Consider the following 19,453-nt stretch of genomic DNA (forward strand, 5'->3'; position numbering starts at 1 on the left):
CACCCGTCTCTCTCCGTCGGATCTCCTCACTGAGAACCAAATCACGAACGTCGTCGAACTTTAACTTTTTCTTTCCCGACGAGCTACTCACTACCGTGACTGTAGCGTTCCAACTCTCTAGTAGGGAAGACAAAAGTATCAACGCTCGAACTTCCTTATCAAACTCAATCTCAACTGAACTCAATTGGGTTGTAACCGTATTAAGTTCATTGAGGTGTTGTGCTACTGACGCACCTTCCGCCATTTTCAGATTGAATAACCGCCGCATTAAATGAACTTTATTTGCGGCTGATGGCTTCTCATACATATTTGAGAGAGCTGCCATAAGACCCGCCGTGGTCTTCTCCTTCTCTATGTTGAACGTAATATTGCGAGTCAGCGTCAATCTGATAACTCCGAGGGCTTGTCTATCTAGAAGGTTCCACTCATCTGCCTTCATAGAATCCGGCTTCTTCCCCGATAGTGGTTGATATCAACGTCAATCTGATAACTCCGAGGGCTTGTCTATCTAGAAGGTTCCACTCTTCTTCCTTCATAGAATCTGGCTTCTTCCCCGATAGTGGTTGATACAGATTTTTCTGATACAGATAATCCTCTATCTGCATTTTCCAGAATCCGAAATCTGTTCCATCAAATTTCTCAAGTCTCATTTTTACCTCATCTGTGGCCATGGCTCCCACTTGAATCTGACTTCCTCTAGATCGTTTCACGCTCTGATACCAGTTGTTGGGAATTTAACGCCTAAATCCCTAATGTAACAGAAACGCAGAATAAAGAACAGTACACAAGATTTAACGAGGTTCGGCAACTGCCTACGTCCTCAGGAGCCACACAGTCAATTTCTTATTAATCAAACAAGAAATTACAATTTAGGAGCAGATCAAATATGAGATCTCTCTAAAAAGAACACTGTAGCTATAGTGTTAATACCCACAATAAAATCTCTCTTCTCTTTTCTCTCTCTTCTTAAATCTCCTTCAACCACTGTTGAAAGCTGGAGATTAAATGAGAAATCGCTACTGCGATTTTAAGGGAACGCCGCTGCGTTTTTATCCGCCGCCAAAGAAGATGTCGGGGAGGAGGAGCAACAATCCTAGGGCATCGAAGGGGGGCCTTTTATAGGCGGGATTCGTGAGCTGGCGACAGCCTGTCGCCAGCGGATAAGCCCGACGCGAGGGTCGGAGGCCGAACGCGGGGGTCGGAGTCGCCCAACACCGAGGATCGCGTTCGCATAGCCGAGGGTCGCGTTCGCTCCAGACGAGGGGTCGCGTTCGCTCCAAACGAGGGTCGCGTTCGCTGATTTCTAGCTCAACTGCTCGAGCTCGTCTGCGACTTCCATGAGCTCGTCGGAGCTCCTCCGCCGTCGGAGGTTGGTATTCACCCCCAACCTAACAAGGAAAGCTTCTTATTCCTTCCTTGGTTGGGGCAGGCACATGGCGTGAGATATCATTCGAGGAGGAACCCTAGACGCTGACGGAGCAAAGGATCGTCAACAAGGACGATGTAATGCGAAACCCCTGATATGGGTTCAAAAAGGAAAATCTCTCGTTAAGAGGGAACTATTATGCACCAACTCTTATTGATAATGTCAAGTTGACGCAATACACACATGAATCATAAAGCATCTCCGAAACTCAACCGCTAATTCTAGCTGAAATAAGCTTTTCAAACTACTTTTGCACTACTACAATTAAAAGTGTGGGGGTCCTTTCGCTCAAACTACCGTCAAATTTGTTAAGAGATCAAGAATTCCACAACCTTTAGATGTATGTATTAGTGTAGGGGTGGTTCCAAAAGACTATCGAACATAAAGTCTCGTCGAGAGAAATGGGATACCATCTGAATTGCGGTAAAACGATTTTGTGCAAGCGAACGAGTTTACACATGGATAGGTTATAGGAGCTGTACCAGATGTAGGAGTTATATACGCCATTAATTTTACGCGCGCGTTACTCGGGTTTGCACTAAATCAACAGTTAGCTTTAGATTAGCAAGCACGTGGGGTTAGAGTGCAACCAGATGCTGGAGTTGATAGTAGATATAACTTTGCTTTTTAAGAGGACATGTTTTTCTCGTCACTTTCGGTCGCCTCAGTAAAGATTGAAAATGCAACAGTTGTCCTCGATGTAGATTGATTGGGGATTGGTCACGCTCCTCCGTGTTCTCAGGTTTTCCCTTTAGTTTAATGAAATTAATGAAATTTATACATCTCAAAAAAATTGAATATAATTTTTCCGGGTACTGCAAAATGTTGCAGCAAATATACGAAGCCTTACATCGTGTGCGGATCTAGGATGATATCCGTTGCTTGCTGGATAATGCGGGGCGAAAAAGTTATAGCATTAAAGCGAAACTCTAGACTAGGGTAAAAAGCGGTTAAAAGTTAACAAAACCCGACCTTAGGCAAAGGACGTTACTTCCAATACAGAATATGCCAGAGAAATTCGCTACCAACTCGAGTAGAATATTATGGTCTCGGAGACGAACCAAAAGATATTTTACTTGTTAAGATACTCATTTCACATGTATCTTTGACGGTAGTTTGATTTGACATAACTTTTCAATCCTTGGTGTGATGAATTTAGGGCTACACTATTTCCAACTGACAAAGCAATATCCTACTACAGTAATAGTATTTAGTTGAAACTCATTGAATGGGTAATAACAATGCATGTCGATAGGTTAACAAATCTAGGATGCCAGCCAAATGCAAATATTGAAGCTAGAGAAACATCACACGCGCGTGCTAAAGAAGTATGAATGCCCGTTAATTGCCAGCGTGGAAAGTTGGTTAAACATCATACGCAGAGTTTCTCATCATGTGGTCCGTCTCCCAAGCAAAACAATCTATCAAAGATGCACGACCAATTATTAACTACTAGGTAACATGGACGCATCGAAGTCAACATCAATGAGGCTGAGCACTGTGAGAATGACTACTTCAGGCCCTCGCTTGCCAAGTTCGGAGAAGAACATGCTTGAGATCACCTTATAAGGCTAAAAGGTCGCATGTCCTCTTTAAAAGCCAGCTTAGGACATGAGAGAGATGTATAAGAAGTACGAAATAAATCTGTTTGATAAAGAACAGATGTGACCGTAAACACCTACAATTGGCATAGAACCTACAACAACGGGTCTATATGAGATTGCATAACTCAGGATTAAAGACAATTAAACAAGGTGCGAAAATATAATATCTGCATACAACCTCCTTTGTAAGGAAAGGATGAGATGTAAAAGAAGAAATCAAATAGGCTGCGAAAAAGAAGAAAGAGTGATATGAGAGAGGGCAATATTAGATACATAACGTTAAGTACTTTGGTAGAGAATATTTACAAAAACGGGCAAAATGAAGAAAACAAAATTCCCTAACCTTTTTTCATGATAAAAGGTGTTGAACAGCAATGCTCATCTGCTGGCTTGGTACAAATTGCATAAACCAATGTCACATGTGGAGTTATGCTTCAATATGCAGTAACTAAAAGCTTAATGTGTAATACAAGCCTAGTCAACAGACGAGATAGAGTGACTGAAATGTACTAAGAAAAAGGCAGATAGCAAAACAAGTAGACCATAAGTCAAGAACTAACCCAGTGGTCAAATATGTATTGTTACCTTTGCTTTCATCGCTGGTATCCTTGCTTAGATATCCTGATACCCCACACTATGCAAACCTCAAACAGAAGAACAAATTAATTACGAGAACTTATTCTTCTAAGTAAAAGCTTGGAAGTCCATCTTACACGTAAAAGTTCGAACCAGGAAGATGCAAGCGCTGTGTCAAGAAACATGAAACTCGACGTTGTATTAAATCAAGAAGTTAGATTCACCTGCAAGAGAATTAATCGCCAAATTTAATGAAATATTAAAACAGATATAGCAGTAAAGAATAATGCAAAGAGAAGCTATGGCTATCTATTTCACTATCTGTCAAGTATTCTTTGTGTACAAACTACATTGGAAAACTCAAAAGTACAGAAAAAAATTTATGATAACTGCCTCTAAAACCTTCCAAAGTCATAAGTACATCAAACTTTAAATTTACAGCACTTCACTACGTAAAGATCATAACAACAATTTGCACAAATGAATACACTGATACAGTAGAAGATACTAACACTCCAGTGGGACTGAGTATGTAAGAAATAGAATAAACACCACAATTTCTTTCAAGATATTAACATTGCAACGAGCCATTAATACATGTTAATCCCAGATATATAATTAAAATCCAATTGAACTTCATCACAAATTTCCTGTACAAGTTAAGCCTGTAAATAATCATGGGTGTAAACAAAGCATAGCATACTCATGAAACAGCTATTTGATATTTTAAGTTACCAACTTAAGAAGAAATCGAGCATTAAATTTTGATGCTACGTAGAGATATCGTTTCCAGTGTACATTTATGCACATATTACATTTAATTGCAGAAAATTTAATCTGTTCAAGAAGGTAAATTTGGGAGTGTTGTGCGCCGCGGAAGCCCGATTCGACAAAATCAATAGCACACAAGTGGTATCAGAGCTCCAAGTTGGATTTGGGAGTTTTGTTCGAAGGATTCGCTGTTGGGTTCTTGTTTGAAGACTAGATCTACAATATGGGTGATACAAGCAGGGCTAGTTCAAGTGCTACTAGTACATCGGGGTCGGCTTTGACAAAGGCTATCCAAAATTTGAACAACAATAATACTAAAATTGATGTTCCAAAGTTTGACGGCAAGATTAACTTCGGTTTATGGACGTGTCAAGTAATGGACGCCTTAGATGCACAAAATTTGGAGGAGACTCTTGAGTTTCAAGAGAAACCCGAGGAGATTGATGATAGGGTTTGGAAGAAAATGCACAGTAGGACTTGTGGGGTTATTCGGTCATGCTTAACGTCGGATCTCATTTACGATGTGATGAACGAGACTTCGGCGAAGAGATTGTGGGAAACGCTCAACGAAAAATATTTGACGAAGAGCATTGAGAATAGGCTTTACTTGAAGAAGAGGTTCTACCAATTCAAGATGAAGAGGGGAATTTCCATTCGGGAGCGTGTTAACAACTTCACAAAGCTAATTTCGGATATGGGCAATATAGATATCATGGTGGAGGATGAAGACAATGCGATGTTACTATTGTGTTCGTTACCGAATGAGTTTAGTACTTTTGTTCTCACTATGATAAATGGGCGAACTACGGTTAGCTATAAGGAGGTGACCTCGGCATTGGTAAATTATGAGCTGAGGAAGAATGATAGTGAGTCCTCCGAGAAGGCATCGGGTGATGCATTAGCAGTTCGTAGCCGTAGTCCAAACCATCAAAGGTTCAACCGCTCAAAATCAAAGAATAGGGGTGACCATAAAAGTGTTAGTAGAAATCAATGTGCCTTTTGCAAAGAAGAGGGACATTGGAAGAATGAGTGCCCAAAGTTGAAGGATAGAGTCGGGAAGCAAATGGGAAAAGCTATACAAGCTTCAGAGGTGAATGTTACTAAGGTTGTTGGTGACACTTCAGATTCGAATTCTTCTGGCTATTCTTGTCCCGCACTGCCGTCTGTTTGTTATGCCGACTCTACGGAGTGGATGCTTGATTCGGGAGCTACATTTCATATTTGCCCTAAGAGGGATTGGTTTACCAACTTTGAGGAGTTGGAGAGAGGGGACGTGGTGCTCATGGGGATTACCAACTTTGAGGAGTTGGAGAGAGGGGACGTGGTGCTCATGGGGAACGATCACGTTTGTCCTATTAATGGGATTGGCTCAGTCAGAATCAGAATGCATGACGGGGTGACTAGGGAATTGAAAAAAGTGAGGTTCGTACCGCAGTTGACGAAGAACATCATTTCTCTTAGGACTTTGAAGGCAGCTGGTTATAGAGTGATCTTAGAGGATGCTACTTTAAAGATCATGAAGGGATCCATGGTGGTGATACGATGTGTCAGGGAAAACAACCTATAATACTTGAAGGGAAAGACAGTTACAGGGGGTCTGACTGCTTCTATCACCACAGAGGACACTACCACACTATGGCATATGAGACTTGGACACACAGGTGATAAGTCCCTATAGTCATTGACAAAACAGGGGCTATTGAAAGGTGCAAAAACCTGCAAGATGGAGCTGTGTGAGCATTGCATTCTTGGGAATAAGACTAAAGTAAAGTTTGACACCGCAATTCACAACACACAAGGTATATACCGTATATTAGACTACATTCACACAGATGTTTAGGGTCCTTCTAAGCACACATCTCTTGGTGGGGCAAATTATTTTGTCACTTTCATTGATGACTATTCCAGGAGGAATTTGGTATATACCATGAAATATAAACATGAGGTCCTGATATATTTGTGGAGTGGAAGAAAAAAGTAGAGTTGCAGACAGGTAGAAAGGTGAAGACTCTTCGTTCAGATAATGATGGAAAGTATAAGAGTGATCCATTTCTGCAATTTTGCCGGGATCACGGCATTAGAAGATACTTCACTGTTAGAGAGACACCGTAACAGAATGGGATGTCAGAGAGGTTGAACCGTACCTTACTGGAAAATGTGCGATGTATGATGACGCAAAGTGGATTGGCTAGATCCTTTTGGGCCGAGACGTTAGTTTATGCGAGCCATCTCGTTAACAGGTTGTCGTGCACTGCGATAGAAGAAAAGACTCCTATGGAACGTTGGTCTGGTTCTGTGGCTAGTGATTATGAGACTTCGAATATTTGGATGTCCAGCTTATTTCCATGTTAGTGATGGGAAGTTGAATCCGAGAGCGAGGAAGGCTATCTTTGTGGGATTTAGAGAAGGTGTCAAATGCTTCAAATTATGGGATCCACAAGACAAGAAGATGGTCATTAGCAGAGATGTCATATTTGATGAGACGTACATAATGAAGCCTCGAGTTCCTCAGCAGATGGAGGAAGATCAGACAGGAGGGATATCGCAGCAGGTGGAGGATGATTTGACTCCACCCACTCCAGTCAGCACTGTGTACATTGAGACTCCTACAGAAGTGACACTAGAAGGAGTTGAGATGACAGTCGGGCAATTGGAGGATACAGTGGATGGTGAGACTCAGGAGCAGGGTCATACTCTGGGGTCCATTACAGCAGATAGACCGAGGAGAGAGATTCGTCGGTCAGTTAGATATGATGATGTCATGATGGCATATGCTTTATCTGTGGAGGTCGTTGATAATTTGATTCCTGCCACATTCAGGGAGGCAGAGTCCAGCCCTGATTCTATTAGGTGGAGGAATGCTATGAAGGAGGAGATGCAATCTCTTCAAAAGAACGACACTTGAAAACTTACAAAGCTACCTAAGGATAAGAAAGCTATTGGTTGCAAGTGGGTGTATGCTAAGAAGGAGGGATCTTCTATTGGGGACATTCGGTTCAAAGACAGATTAATTGTTAAGGGATATGCACAGCTTGAGGGCATTGATTACAACGAGATATTTTCACCCGTTGTGAAGCATTCGTCTATTTGGATTCTATTAGCATTGGTGGCACAGCTGGACTTAGATTTGGTCCAAATGGACGTGAAGACGGCCTTTCTACATGGAGACTTAGACGAGGAGATTTACACGACACAACCTATGGGGTTTAAAGCTGTAGGAGGGGAAAATTTGGTGTGCAAATTAAAAAAAATCTCTTTATAGACTGAAGCAATCACCGCGACAGTGGTACAAGAGATTTGATAACTTTATGATTGGTCAATGGTACACGAGAAGCCCTTATGACCCGTGTGTTTATATGCACAAGCTACAGGATTGTGAGCACATTTATTTGTTATTGTATGTTGATGATAAGCTCATAGCTTCCAGGAACATTTCAGCTATTGGGAAATTTAAAAAGGAGCTGTCATCTGAATTTGAGGTGAAGGACCTGGGAGAGGCTAAGAAGATACTGGGCATGGAGATTGAACGAGACAGTGTGAAGGGGAGATTGAAGCTTACACAGAGGAGTTACTTGCAGAAGATGCTGAAGAAGTTCAGTTTTGAGGGCAATACCAAGATGGTGAATACTCCTTTAGCTCCCTATTTTAAGCTTTCAGCTTTGATGTCACCAGTTTCAGTGGAGAATCGGGACTACATGTCCAAAGTTCCATATGCCAGTGCAGTGGGTAGCTTAATGTATGCTATGGTGTGTACTGGACTAGATTTATCACAGGCCGTGAACATAGTATCTAGGTACATGCACAACCCCGGAAAGGGGCATTGGGAGGTCGTGAAGTGGATTCTACGGTATATTAAGGATACCGTGGTTGTTGGGTTGATATTTGTGAAGAATGATGAGACAGGACAGGATTGTATTGGTTACGTGGATTCAGACTATGCCGGAGATCTTGACAAACGTCGGTCCACTACAGGTTATGTTTTTACATTGGCTAGTGCACCGGTGTGTTGGAGATGCACTCTTCAGTCTACGGTGGCGCTCTCTACTACGGAGACGGAATATATGACAGTGACTGAAGCAGTGAAGGAGGTTTTGTGGCTACATGGTTTGTTGGATGATTTGGGGATTGCACAAGAGACCATTCAGGTATATTGTGATAGTATGTCAGCTATCTATTTGGCGAAGAACCAAGTCTACCATACACGCACGAAGCACATTGATGTTAGATTTTACTTTGTACGTGATGTATTGGATGATGGCGATGTCACGTTGGAGAAGGTCCACACTAAGGACAACCCTGCTGATATGTTGATCAAAGTTGTACCAGGTGTGAAGTTCGGTCATTGTTTAAACTTATTGAACATTCTTCATTGTTGAGACCATTGGCGGCCATTTGAATGAACTACGTTCGGCTTAATTCATTGGGCAAAAGGATATGTAAGCAATCTTGCAGATGCAGCCGGTTGCATGAGTTGAGATTGATTGGGGGTGTTTTGGTGTCGGCTCAGTTTTGACAAAACGTTCGCTGAGGTGAAGATTTGTAGAATTGGTTTTCAGACTCAGATTTCAGACAGACAGTTTGGCGGTCGATCGGGACGGTCGACCGCGTTCGTGCACCGCATTCACTATGCATCTGGATCAGTGGCGATCGACTGCAGAAGTTTTTGTTTTCGGAGCGGTCGACTGCGACGGTCGACCGCAGAAGTTTCTGGATTTCGCTGCTACCGCAATGGATCGCGGTCGACCGCCGAAGCGGTTTGGGCCTGGGTTCTGTTTCCAGACCCATTTCGCTTGAGAGTTGTATATAAACCCTAAACTCGTTTCTAGGGTTAAGGGTTGGATGTTTTGAGCTGTTGATAGGGGATTTAGAGGGCTTCCATTGTTAAAGTCATTTGAAGAGATCAAGAGGTCTTGTTTGAGGGTTTGTGCTAAGATTTGTAACCCTAATTTGTATTCCTCTTGATTTTCATTAGTAAAACTTCCCCCTCCTTACCCCGTGGACGTAGGCACATTGCCGAACCACGTATATCTTATGTTCTTGCTGTGATTGGGTTGCTTGTGGCTATTGTGATCTATTTTGGTCCTTGTGTGTGCTATTGATTTTGTCGAATCGGGCTTCCGCGGCGCACAACAGGGAGTTCAGAGGAATCATTTTGTTACGTAAACATATAGAATGATTTTCCTGTTAGGTGCTTCTAAATACAATGTTAAGTTTGAGAAATTATTTTTTTTAAAAAAGGATTAAGGCAGCCATTGCTTCGTATTTCATTTAGTACAGGAGTGAGGGTTGATAGAATTATTTTGTACAGCATGAAATGCTATGGTAGCCTTATTTTTCCCTGTTTAACAAATGCTGAAGATGAAACCAGAACTTGACATTTCCCACAACCCCGCCTGATCCAGACCTCAGAAAGACTTGAGCATTCTTTAGTTTCAGATAGCTGCTAGTGTGTTTGTACCTAAGAATTGAACGCAAAGCAAATCAATTATTTTTTTCCTCCTAAACTCATATAATTCCAAGAATTGCTTCCCTGGTTCAATGAGTTTAATGTGACTGATGCATGACCCATAAAGTGAACTTCCTTGTCTACAAACTCGGTTTCTGGGATTTATTGCAAAACCCTCTCCTGTGCATAGCTATTTATTTAGAATTTCAGTGCCAACTCTACAGATGTCAGCATCAAATTAGTTGCTCTTTGTAAAATTTGGCCACCCTTTCATAGTCTTCAACCCCATAACAATCACATGCTCTTTACTGGACATTGCTTAAGACGATGGCGTTCAAAGTTGCAAGCTCAACCAAAAGTGAATAGTAGAATAAAAATATATTAACAAAAACAATATATTTCACTCTGGAAAGCAAATTCTTACATCAGCTATCAAGAGCTCTGAGATGCTGCTCATATATAGTCTGAAATTTGGCAGGAACAAAATCTTTGAACCTGTTCATAATACCAGTGTAAATGAAAAGATAATGATAAAGAACAGAGTAGTTTCTTAGTCAAAACTAACAAAATAAAATTAAGATAGGCAAAGCATAAAAGATGATGTGCAAAAAGAAACACGAGATAAATTCTGAAATATACATAAATTCTGAAATATACATGGTCTAGTAGGAAAAAAACTGCCCGCATATGTAATAGGTACCAGCTGCCACTGGGAGAAATTTTGAGACAGATATGGAATGTTTGAGGCAGATAAACATCTAGAAGTTGCTTTAAGGAAATAATAAAGAAATAAAAAAAAAAAGATTTTACAGCTTCATGGTAGAAGAGCAAGCTGCAAATGAAGAATGATTTTTCTCTTCCTCCCACCTAGAACTAATAGGCTAGGGGCATAATGACAATTTTTCATTCTCTTGTCTAATAAAACTGAGCTAATTTAGCTTCTAGACATCAAACCTGCAGGATCCTTTTTGCATTACAGGTACTCTCATAGGCTGTAGGAATTAAAATGAACAAAAGCAATTTTCGGAAAAATCAAACACCAAAGGATTTTATCGACATAGTTGAAAAGGAAAGAAGAAAGAAATTCATAAACAAATTGTGTTACACAATCAAAATTAACTAGGAAATAAACATACTAACACTCAAGAACAAATGAGCAACAGAAACAAATAGCAAAATTTGGAAAACTACTCTGATATGGCATTATGACCATTTTACGTTTTACTATGCAAGTTCTTTCTAGATCTATGAAGTCAGAGAACGTGTAAAAGCTATCGCAAAAAATTACATGTGATGTTTAACAAGTAATAAATTTAAATTAGCAATAAGCAGGACTTGTTGTTCATCTTGTAGTAAGCAGAAGAACATGGACGCTCAATGAAGGGAAAATGTGATTACCATCTGATAAGCAGGTTTGTGAACATTGAGATATCAAGTATAGTTGGATTATTTTTTACTATTAATCCCCAGATTCATCTGAACTCTGGATATGTAAACATCTATAAAGGATAGAGGAGGGATACAGCATAACATGATACAGATACAGATATAAGGCCAATTTTTAGAAAGCTAGGACACAAGTATGGTTTACATATGCCCAATTTATACACACACACACACACACACATATCACATATATATATGCACTAATACAGATACAATACAATATGATACATAGATGGGGCAAATCCTAAAATTAGGATACCAACATGTCTGGGACAGAAAAATGATAAGACCATATATGAGGTTGAGCATGCTAATTTTTTAAGTCGGGTTATATGAAATGTTTAAATTATCTAGATTAGTAGTCACATGAACTATCATATTGTGTATTGAGGAAATTGATAAAATATAACTGTAATGCATCTGCAATCATATACAATTGCAAACCATCATAGGTACTTGAGGTTTTCCATTATTCGATTTTTCCACCCCTAGTTTTGGAAACATTTAGGATATGTTATAAATTTTAGCATATGTCAAAAGGAGTACTCAAGCGTTAACCATTAAGTAGTGCAATATCCATGTACCAGATATTTTCACATATGGGCATGCCCCCTAGAACTAGAAGTATGATACTACATAGGTAAGTATCAAGGTAAAATCAAAGCCAAGGTGGAGCAGAATGCTTTTCCCAATCAATTAATAATAATGTCGGTGTAAAATGTTGAGTTTCCCATTATTTAGGATAAGCAAATTGGGAAGGTAAGAAATACCCTATAAGCAGAGGAAACCTCACTGGGCCAGAGAACAAGATTGCAATCCGCTCTATCACAGCTGATATCTTCATAGTCTTTGATTTCAGTGCCTTCATAAGACCGACAAATTCTTTATATTCATCAGGAGTTAGTTTTTCTTGAACCTGCATGATTATCAGAGAGAGGAAGTTCAATATGAGATTTAATTCCTTGGTAACAAGTGAAATATTAAATCAACAACCAACAAATAGGAGGGGAAAAAATAAAACATTTGAAATCAACCTACGCCACTCAGGAAGTTAGATAATTAAAATAAAAGCACGAGCTTTCTACAGCCAATTAGTAAACCTGTACGGGACAGTTAGGGCCTCATAAAAGATGTGACCGGTAATGATGAAACTAGATGATCATATTCTTAGAAAACAAAGAAAGAAAGAACGAAAATTGTCTTTAAAACCACTGGCAATCAACTTTCTTTAGAACAACCTCAGAATAAAAAAGCGGACATTTTAGATTACTTGTTTCTATTCAGCATTTTAAGATAATTCAAGCACAGAACATTGCTTTAACAAATTAAATACAAAAACTAAAATATGAACATACGATGAACCATCGTTCAAATATTAGCTCCTACACCGTTTTGAATTTATTCATTTATCACCTTACCGTTCCTACCAACAGAAGTCCACCTAATAATCACTTATACTGCACCCATCTTGTCTACTTGTGAGCCCACTATGCCCAGCATACTCATGTAAGCCTAATTAGGCCTTATTTACTTGTCTGAGCAGACCCATTGTTAGATATTACATCAAGAGTCTGTAAACTGAAATTTGTGATATAAAGGAATTATGTTGATATGTTCAATGCTGTTCCACATATACAACAAGAACTTTTTACCTCAAAAAAATGTTCCATATACCTTGCGTTTAATTTTAGCCCCATAGTCATTGAGGCTAGAATTATTTGTTAAGATCTAATATTATCGCTTTTCCATTAACTTGAATTATGTTATGTACAAAATAAAGCATGGTACATCTAGTTGAAATTAACCTTGATTACAAGGACAAGTGAAAAAAATGGACTTCTTGCAGAACATTGGTTAAGAAGTAAATAATTCAGCCACTTCAGCATGAACGCAAAATGCAACTACTAATAAGTCTTTGAACTGTGAGTTGCTTATAGCTTTCAATTCCTTAACACTAACAGTCCCATTTTGTGCTAAGGCTTCAACTAAAGGAATCACCAAAACGTACTATGGCGATAACATGTTCAACCTGGGCAACTTAAGTTCAATAATTTTCCACTTAAATAAGAAAGATAATTCTGAGCATGACAAAAGGAGTAGATCTTGCAAGAAATTAATAGACAGCAACAAAAAAATTACAATAGTGATAACTTATCTTGCACAAGCTAAATTCAAAAACAGACTTAAAACAGAGAAGACACTACAAGATGTGCCCTATAGAAAATGGTGTCTGACACAACCCAACATCACAAGGGAAGACTCCCTGCTTCCTAGGCAATAAGTTGTATAGAAAATAATAGAATACATGTTATTTTCAGAATTAAGGTCGGCTCCAGTCCCTTCCAATATACGGGAGAGAGTTCCTCTCTCAACATACCAAAAAGTAGTATAAGTTTGGAAGAATCAGAACCACTAACCTTTCATTTTCACCTTAACAATTGACAGTCTTACAAAAATTATTAAACCTTTTAGGTAATGCAAAAACTAATGGACTTAATGTTTCAAATATTTCAAGTGAGATAGAAGTGGACACCTTAATTTTTTTAAAAAAAACAATTTTCACCACAACAAAGACAAGGAAAATATTATTGTAATGTTAAAAGTAGTTCCCAAATGTTTCAAGCGAGTGAACAAAACTATGTAATTCAAGCAAGGCAGTAAATATCACAATCTTACAGCTATTTTTTATTTAAAAAACTGTATAAAAAATCTACCTGCACCAAGAAAGCAGAACCTCTTGCTGTTGTATCCCCACAAGGTAAAGCACTACTCTGAACACCTTCTTTGTTTTTAGGTGGTAGACCAATCTTCGTATCTGATTCATGTTTAGACGCAATTGGATCAACTTGAGCATATTGAGTTCCCTTATCCTTACTGCATCTCCTAGCATACACAGGTTCACATGCTGAAAGAGGCGATATTTCTTTACAGCATATCCCAGAACTACACTCCGTAGAAGTTTCTGATGGGGAATGGCTTAGATCAGCTTTACATAACTGCATTGAAGAACTGCACTGACGTTTAACTACATCAGAATGAATTTTTGATAGTTTTGGCCTTTTTGCAGAACATTGAGCAATGAAATTAACTCCTTGTTGTTCATGATAAGAATCATCACTAGTTAAATCAATGACTTTATACTCCTGATGCTGAGGAGTTCTGGTGCTTTTGCTAGCTTGTGGTGGATACTGAGAGAAATCTCTTAAACACTGCCTGGTCAAGCTAAAATGCTGATTGTTAGAAAGATGTGAGCGGTTGGCTGGTGCAATCTGTTCCAACTGAATGGGAGCGCTAACACCAATGACAGAAACAGTGGATGTTAATGGTTTGGAAGCCTGTCACAGAAAGAACGAGGAACATATGCTTGTTATCAAGAAAACTAGAAGTAGCCACATTATTTAAACTATTCATTCAGAAACACACCAAACAGGAGTGACTTTTTGAAGATAGAATTTTGGCTTTGGTCACCACAGGCCTCTCTGAAAAAGAAAAAAAAATTCAATAAATCAATTATGTAGGTTCAGTACAATCTTTATAACCAGCATTCTTGTCAGGGCAGAAGACAATTGTTGATCGAGCAATTATCAAGCAGACAACAGTAAAATAAGCCAGAAACTCGAAAAAATAGGAAAATGATCCCAACAGAGCAAAATCATTTCAACTGCTAGAAGTATTGAGAAATTGATGGCACAGAACACATCAAATAAAGCATAAAACAAACCTGAGGAAACAGGCAAGGATAACATAAAATCCCACCCCGCTGGCATTTTGTTTAAAAAAGAACAATAGTTCCAGGCCTCCAGAAAAATTTTAAAGATCAATAAATAACCTTTGCAAAAAACAAAGTTTATACTTCGATGTCATGAACAATACACTATACTCTATTTGCTTGACTGCCAGATGAGCACTCACAGCAGACTTTGCCTTTCTTATACCTTCTACTTCAGACTTGAAAATTAACAAATTTGATGCCCACACGAAAACAGTTAACAATTTATTACCTGCCTGAGTTGCTGGGCACTAAAAGATTGTTGGGAAGTCTATAACAGTGATGTAACTATAAAAGCTTTTATCCAAAATTTTCTTTCAGGCAGCTCCATGAATCCAAATTTTTACCCCCTCCTGGAGGTTGTTAGGATATCAGTAGTGCCAAAGACAAGTGAGAGAGACAGTAGCCTATTGAAAGTCAATTGATTGATCTAATAGATAATTTGCATAGACCCCATTTAGCAACAGTTTACAGGAGAAGGACTAAGAGGAAAGAGACAAATTTAATCAACCTTGGAGAATTAGAACTAGTCAAAAAAATATCTGGTAACAATTTGACGTGACGGATTAACTGACATTATGCTTGAGAACAGAGAATGGATCAAGAAGATTCTTTATGAAACATACTAGTAGAAAGCCAATCTCTTGCTGAGACAAGTTACATCATCTGCCTCAGAAACAGCGCTGTCCAATTGGGCCTGCGGCTGCTATCCCGGCCTTGTGGTCAGCCCGACGCCCAGAATAGCTCGGAAACCTGGCCAGACGGCTCCAGGCCAGGCTCGCGGCGTTAGCTCAGCGAGGCTCGCACGGCTTCCACGGTACCGGCAAAGAACCTGGCCCAGGCGGCCGGCCGCAACCCGGACCAAACTATAGGGAGTCCCGGTAATGGCTCCCTAGTTAGCTGTTGGAACCAACCCGAGGTCTCAGAAGCCCAGCTGACCTCGATTTGCGACCCAGTCCAACTAGCCTAAAAAAGTAGTCTTGAACCGAGCGCCTGACTCGACCGCGATCACAATGGCTAGAAAACTACACCGTCTGGACCTAGCGTCCAGACAGCCGGTCCAAACAGGCTACAAAACTAGCGTTGGACGCCCAGGTCTGTGCTGGGCGCGAGTCTGGGCCCAACCCAACCCAAACCCGACCCTATTTGGACAATGTAAATAGCCTATAACGGCTATTTTTAGTCAAATGACCATACCCTCAAAAATAGTCAAAAAAGAATAAATTTTGAGGGCATTTTAGTAGTTGGGTTAGGGGGCTACCTCTAAATAGAGGGCTTTAATTTGTTTTTCTCATCAAAAATTCATGTACTTCTCTCAAAATACTCTCTTATTCTCTCTAATATAGTATTATACTTTCTTATTCTCCTCTTCTACTTTCTAAAAATTTCTAATTCTCTAATTCCAGTGGCTTCCTCCTCCGATTACAAAAGGTAAAATCCAACTCCGAATGATCCTACAGCTACTCCTGGTACCGACGTTGATCCCGAATCCAACGATGATCCAATACCTAGAGCTCCTAAAAGGTTAAGATCCAATGCGTGGAATTTCTTTAAGAAGATAGAAGTCATCAGAGATCAATACGGCAAACATCTCATCCAAAAAGCCAAATGTGCATTGTGCAGCAATATCTTTGAAGTTCATCATAAGAGCGGCACTAACCACCTCAAGCGCCATTTGGAAAAACACAATAGAGGGCAACCAACGCCTCAAGGCGACATCCACCAATCTATACTCTCCTAATCATCTTCCTCTAGTAGCCTCACTTCATAGAACTACAACACAATTAAAGCCAGGAAATGCATCATCAGATTTATTGTTCTTAAAACCTTTCTTTTAAATTAGTAAAAGATAATGAATTTGAGGATGTGATTAGAGATGATTTTTATCTCGAATTTCAAAAAAAAATCTTGTCAATCTTGTCAACATGACATTTTGAAGTATTATCACGAGAAAAAACATTTCTTATTTTCAAAGTTTAAACAGTAAAATTTCTCTAACTTCTAATATTTGGACATCTAGAGCACAAACTGATTTTTTATGTATCACAGCATACTGAATTGATGACACTTGGCAAATGTTTAAAAAAGTTGTTTCTTTTATTTCTTTTAAAGATTCACACTGGTGAAAATATTACAATCTTAATAATGGAAGAACTTTCAAAACTAAAAATTTCTGAAAAAATATTCTCTTTCACTAAATAATGCAAGTAATAATAATGTAATTGTAGACCATATCAAATCATATTTGTTATTGCCATGTCAATGTGATATTTTTCATATTAGATGCATGCATCATATTTTAAATTTAATTATTTAAAGTGCATTTAATCAAATTAAACCAATGATAGAAAAAAATTAGGGTTATAGCTTATGCACATAATGCTTCTAAACAAAGACTTAAAAGATTAAAAAATTTGTATAAAAATATAAAATCTAAGTTAATTCCAAAAGATGTTACCACAGGTGGAATTCCGCTTGTAATGTTAAATTTAGCAATAGAGTATAAAGAAATTATAAATAATTTTATTGTTTTTTACTCTTCTACTTCTAGCTCTAGTAATATGTATGGAAAAACTGATGATGAGTGGGCAATTATAATTTATAAGTTGCGTAAAAGAAATGCTACAAGTTTTTTATAAAGCTACTATGTTATTATCCGATTGTTCATATCTAACTACTACTCAAGTTGCTTTACAAGTTTTAAATATTCAAACTTCTTTTAATACTTACCGCATGGATAATAATTTTTCGAACATGCTTTTGAAATGAAAAGCATATTTAATAAATATTTTAGACCTATTCCTATTATTTTTTGTTTGGGAATTCTTATTGATTCATGTTTGAAGGATATTGGCCTCCAAAGTTTGTTGAATTCTTTGTATGAGAACATGGTAATAAAAACTGATAGCGGTCACATTATTACAGTTCTTACTCATCATAACACTATTAAATATTATTTTCAAAGATCATTTGATGAGTATACATGCAGATATGGTGTAAGTACCGTAAGCTCTAGACGGGGCAAAATTAAGCTTTTTGACAGGCAACCGATGATAGAGAGGCTAACAAGTATGGGTAGTATTCGTGGATCAAGATCATCAATAAGGAAAATTTTTAAAATTAAACAATATTTAATTGCACCTTTAGTTAAACCTCAAAACAATGTTGATTTCTAAATGGTGAAGAGTATATAGAACAATTTCATCTCTTTTACTTTCCATCATGGCTAGTGACTTACTAACAATATAGGTTTCTATCATAACTTCAAAATCCACCTTCAGCGTATCTGGATGTTTGATCGACGACCACAAAACACTGTTGGATCCATCTGCCATAAAGGCGATAATGTGCCTACAAGATCGGTGAAGGTACGAGAACAGAACTCAATGCATCAACCAGATTGCTAGTAATAAAGATAGACTTAATGAGTTGACAATAAGAAATAAAGAGTAGAAAATAATTTGTAATTTGTAATTTGTATTTTTTGTTTTTTGATTGTAAATCTGTGATAAATATTTGCAAAGAGTTGTATATGATAGTGATATAGATGAGTAGGTATCAACTTAGTTGGGATATACTTATCTATTGTGATACAACAATTTATTAAAAAGTAATCATTGTTAGTGATAATACTAAAGGATTTATTTTTTATTGCTTTAATTTCTATGAACTTTGCAATTTGTATAATTATAAGTGATTAATAATAAGATAGAATTTTTATCAAAATTTTTGCATATTTTAATCACTCCTAAAATTCCATTTTTCTGTAAAAAATATATTTTTTTAGCAATTTTTTGCAAAAAATAAAATTAAAAAATCCGGGCCAGTCCGATTTGGCTTAGTCGCAGACCTAGGCCCGGGTCCAGGTGGGCCGTTTTGCCCAACCTAGACTTTGAAACCCAGGTCGAGCCAACCCGTTTGGACAGACCTACTGAGAAATAGTAAAGAAAAAATAAAGAGGAAGTAGAGGAGAGGTCGAGCATTGCCTCAGAAATAAGACTAAAAATGAAGAGGAAAGAGAGGAAAGATAGGAGAGGTTGGGCTTATATTTGGAACAAAGTGAGAAAATAAAAACAAAAAAAATTAGTTTGGACCTACAAGTTCCAGCCAAATAAAAAGGATTTGATTTCTTACAGCTAAGGAAAGAAAATATAAAATAAACTTAATATATTAATTTATAGTGAGCCAAAACATTCTACTTCCAATTTAAGCAAAATACTAGCTTGCATCGTTTATTTTAACAATAATGCGGAGAGGGGGGCGGGGGTTATATTAACTTACAGTGAACCTAAACATTCTACTTCAAGTTTAAGCAAAATACTAGCTTGCATCATATATTCTAAATATAATACGCGCACGGAGGGTGGGGGCGCGGGGGGTTGTTCTAGAAGATGGCAAAAAGAATTCAACAAGTA

At 38.3% G+C, this 19,453-nt stretch overlaps 1 protein-coding gene across 1 annotated transcript in view; it reads right to left on the reverse strand.

Annotated features, from left to right (window-relative positions):
* LOC109819403 (regulator of telomere elongation helicase 1 homolog) overlaps positions 3,147–19,453 on the reverse strand; it is a 36,970-nt gene continuing 20,663 nt past the window's right edge. Inside the window, 7 exon segments of the mRNA XM_020385115.1 lie at positions 3,147–3,255; positions 3,374–3,664; positions 3,744–3,830; positions 10,248–10,318; positions 12,040–12,185; positions 13,984–14,604; positions 14,693–14,748. Of these exon segments, the coding sequence (XP_020240704.1) occupies positions 10,249–10,318; positions 12,040–12,185; positions 13,984–14,604; positions 14,693–14,748 (893 nt within the window). The 3' untranslated portion in view covers positions 3,147–3,255; positions 3,374–3,664; positions 3,744–3,830; position 10,248.

This window comes from Asparagus officinalis, chromosome 8 (genome assembly GCF_001876935.1).
Source record: "Asparagus officinalis chromosome 8, Aspof.V1, whole genome shotgun sequence".
Taxonomy (NCBI): Eukaryota; Viridiplantae; Streptophyta; class Magnoliopsida; order Asparagales; family Asparagaceae; genus Asparagus; species Asparagus officinalis.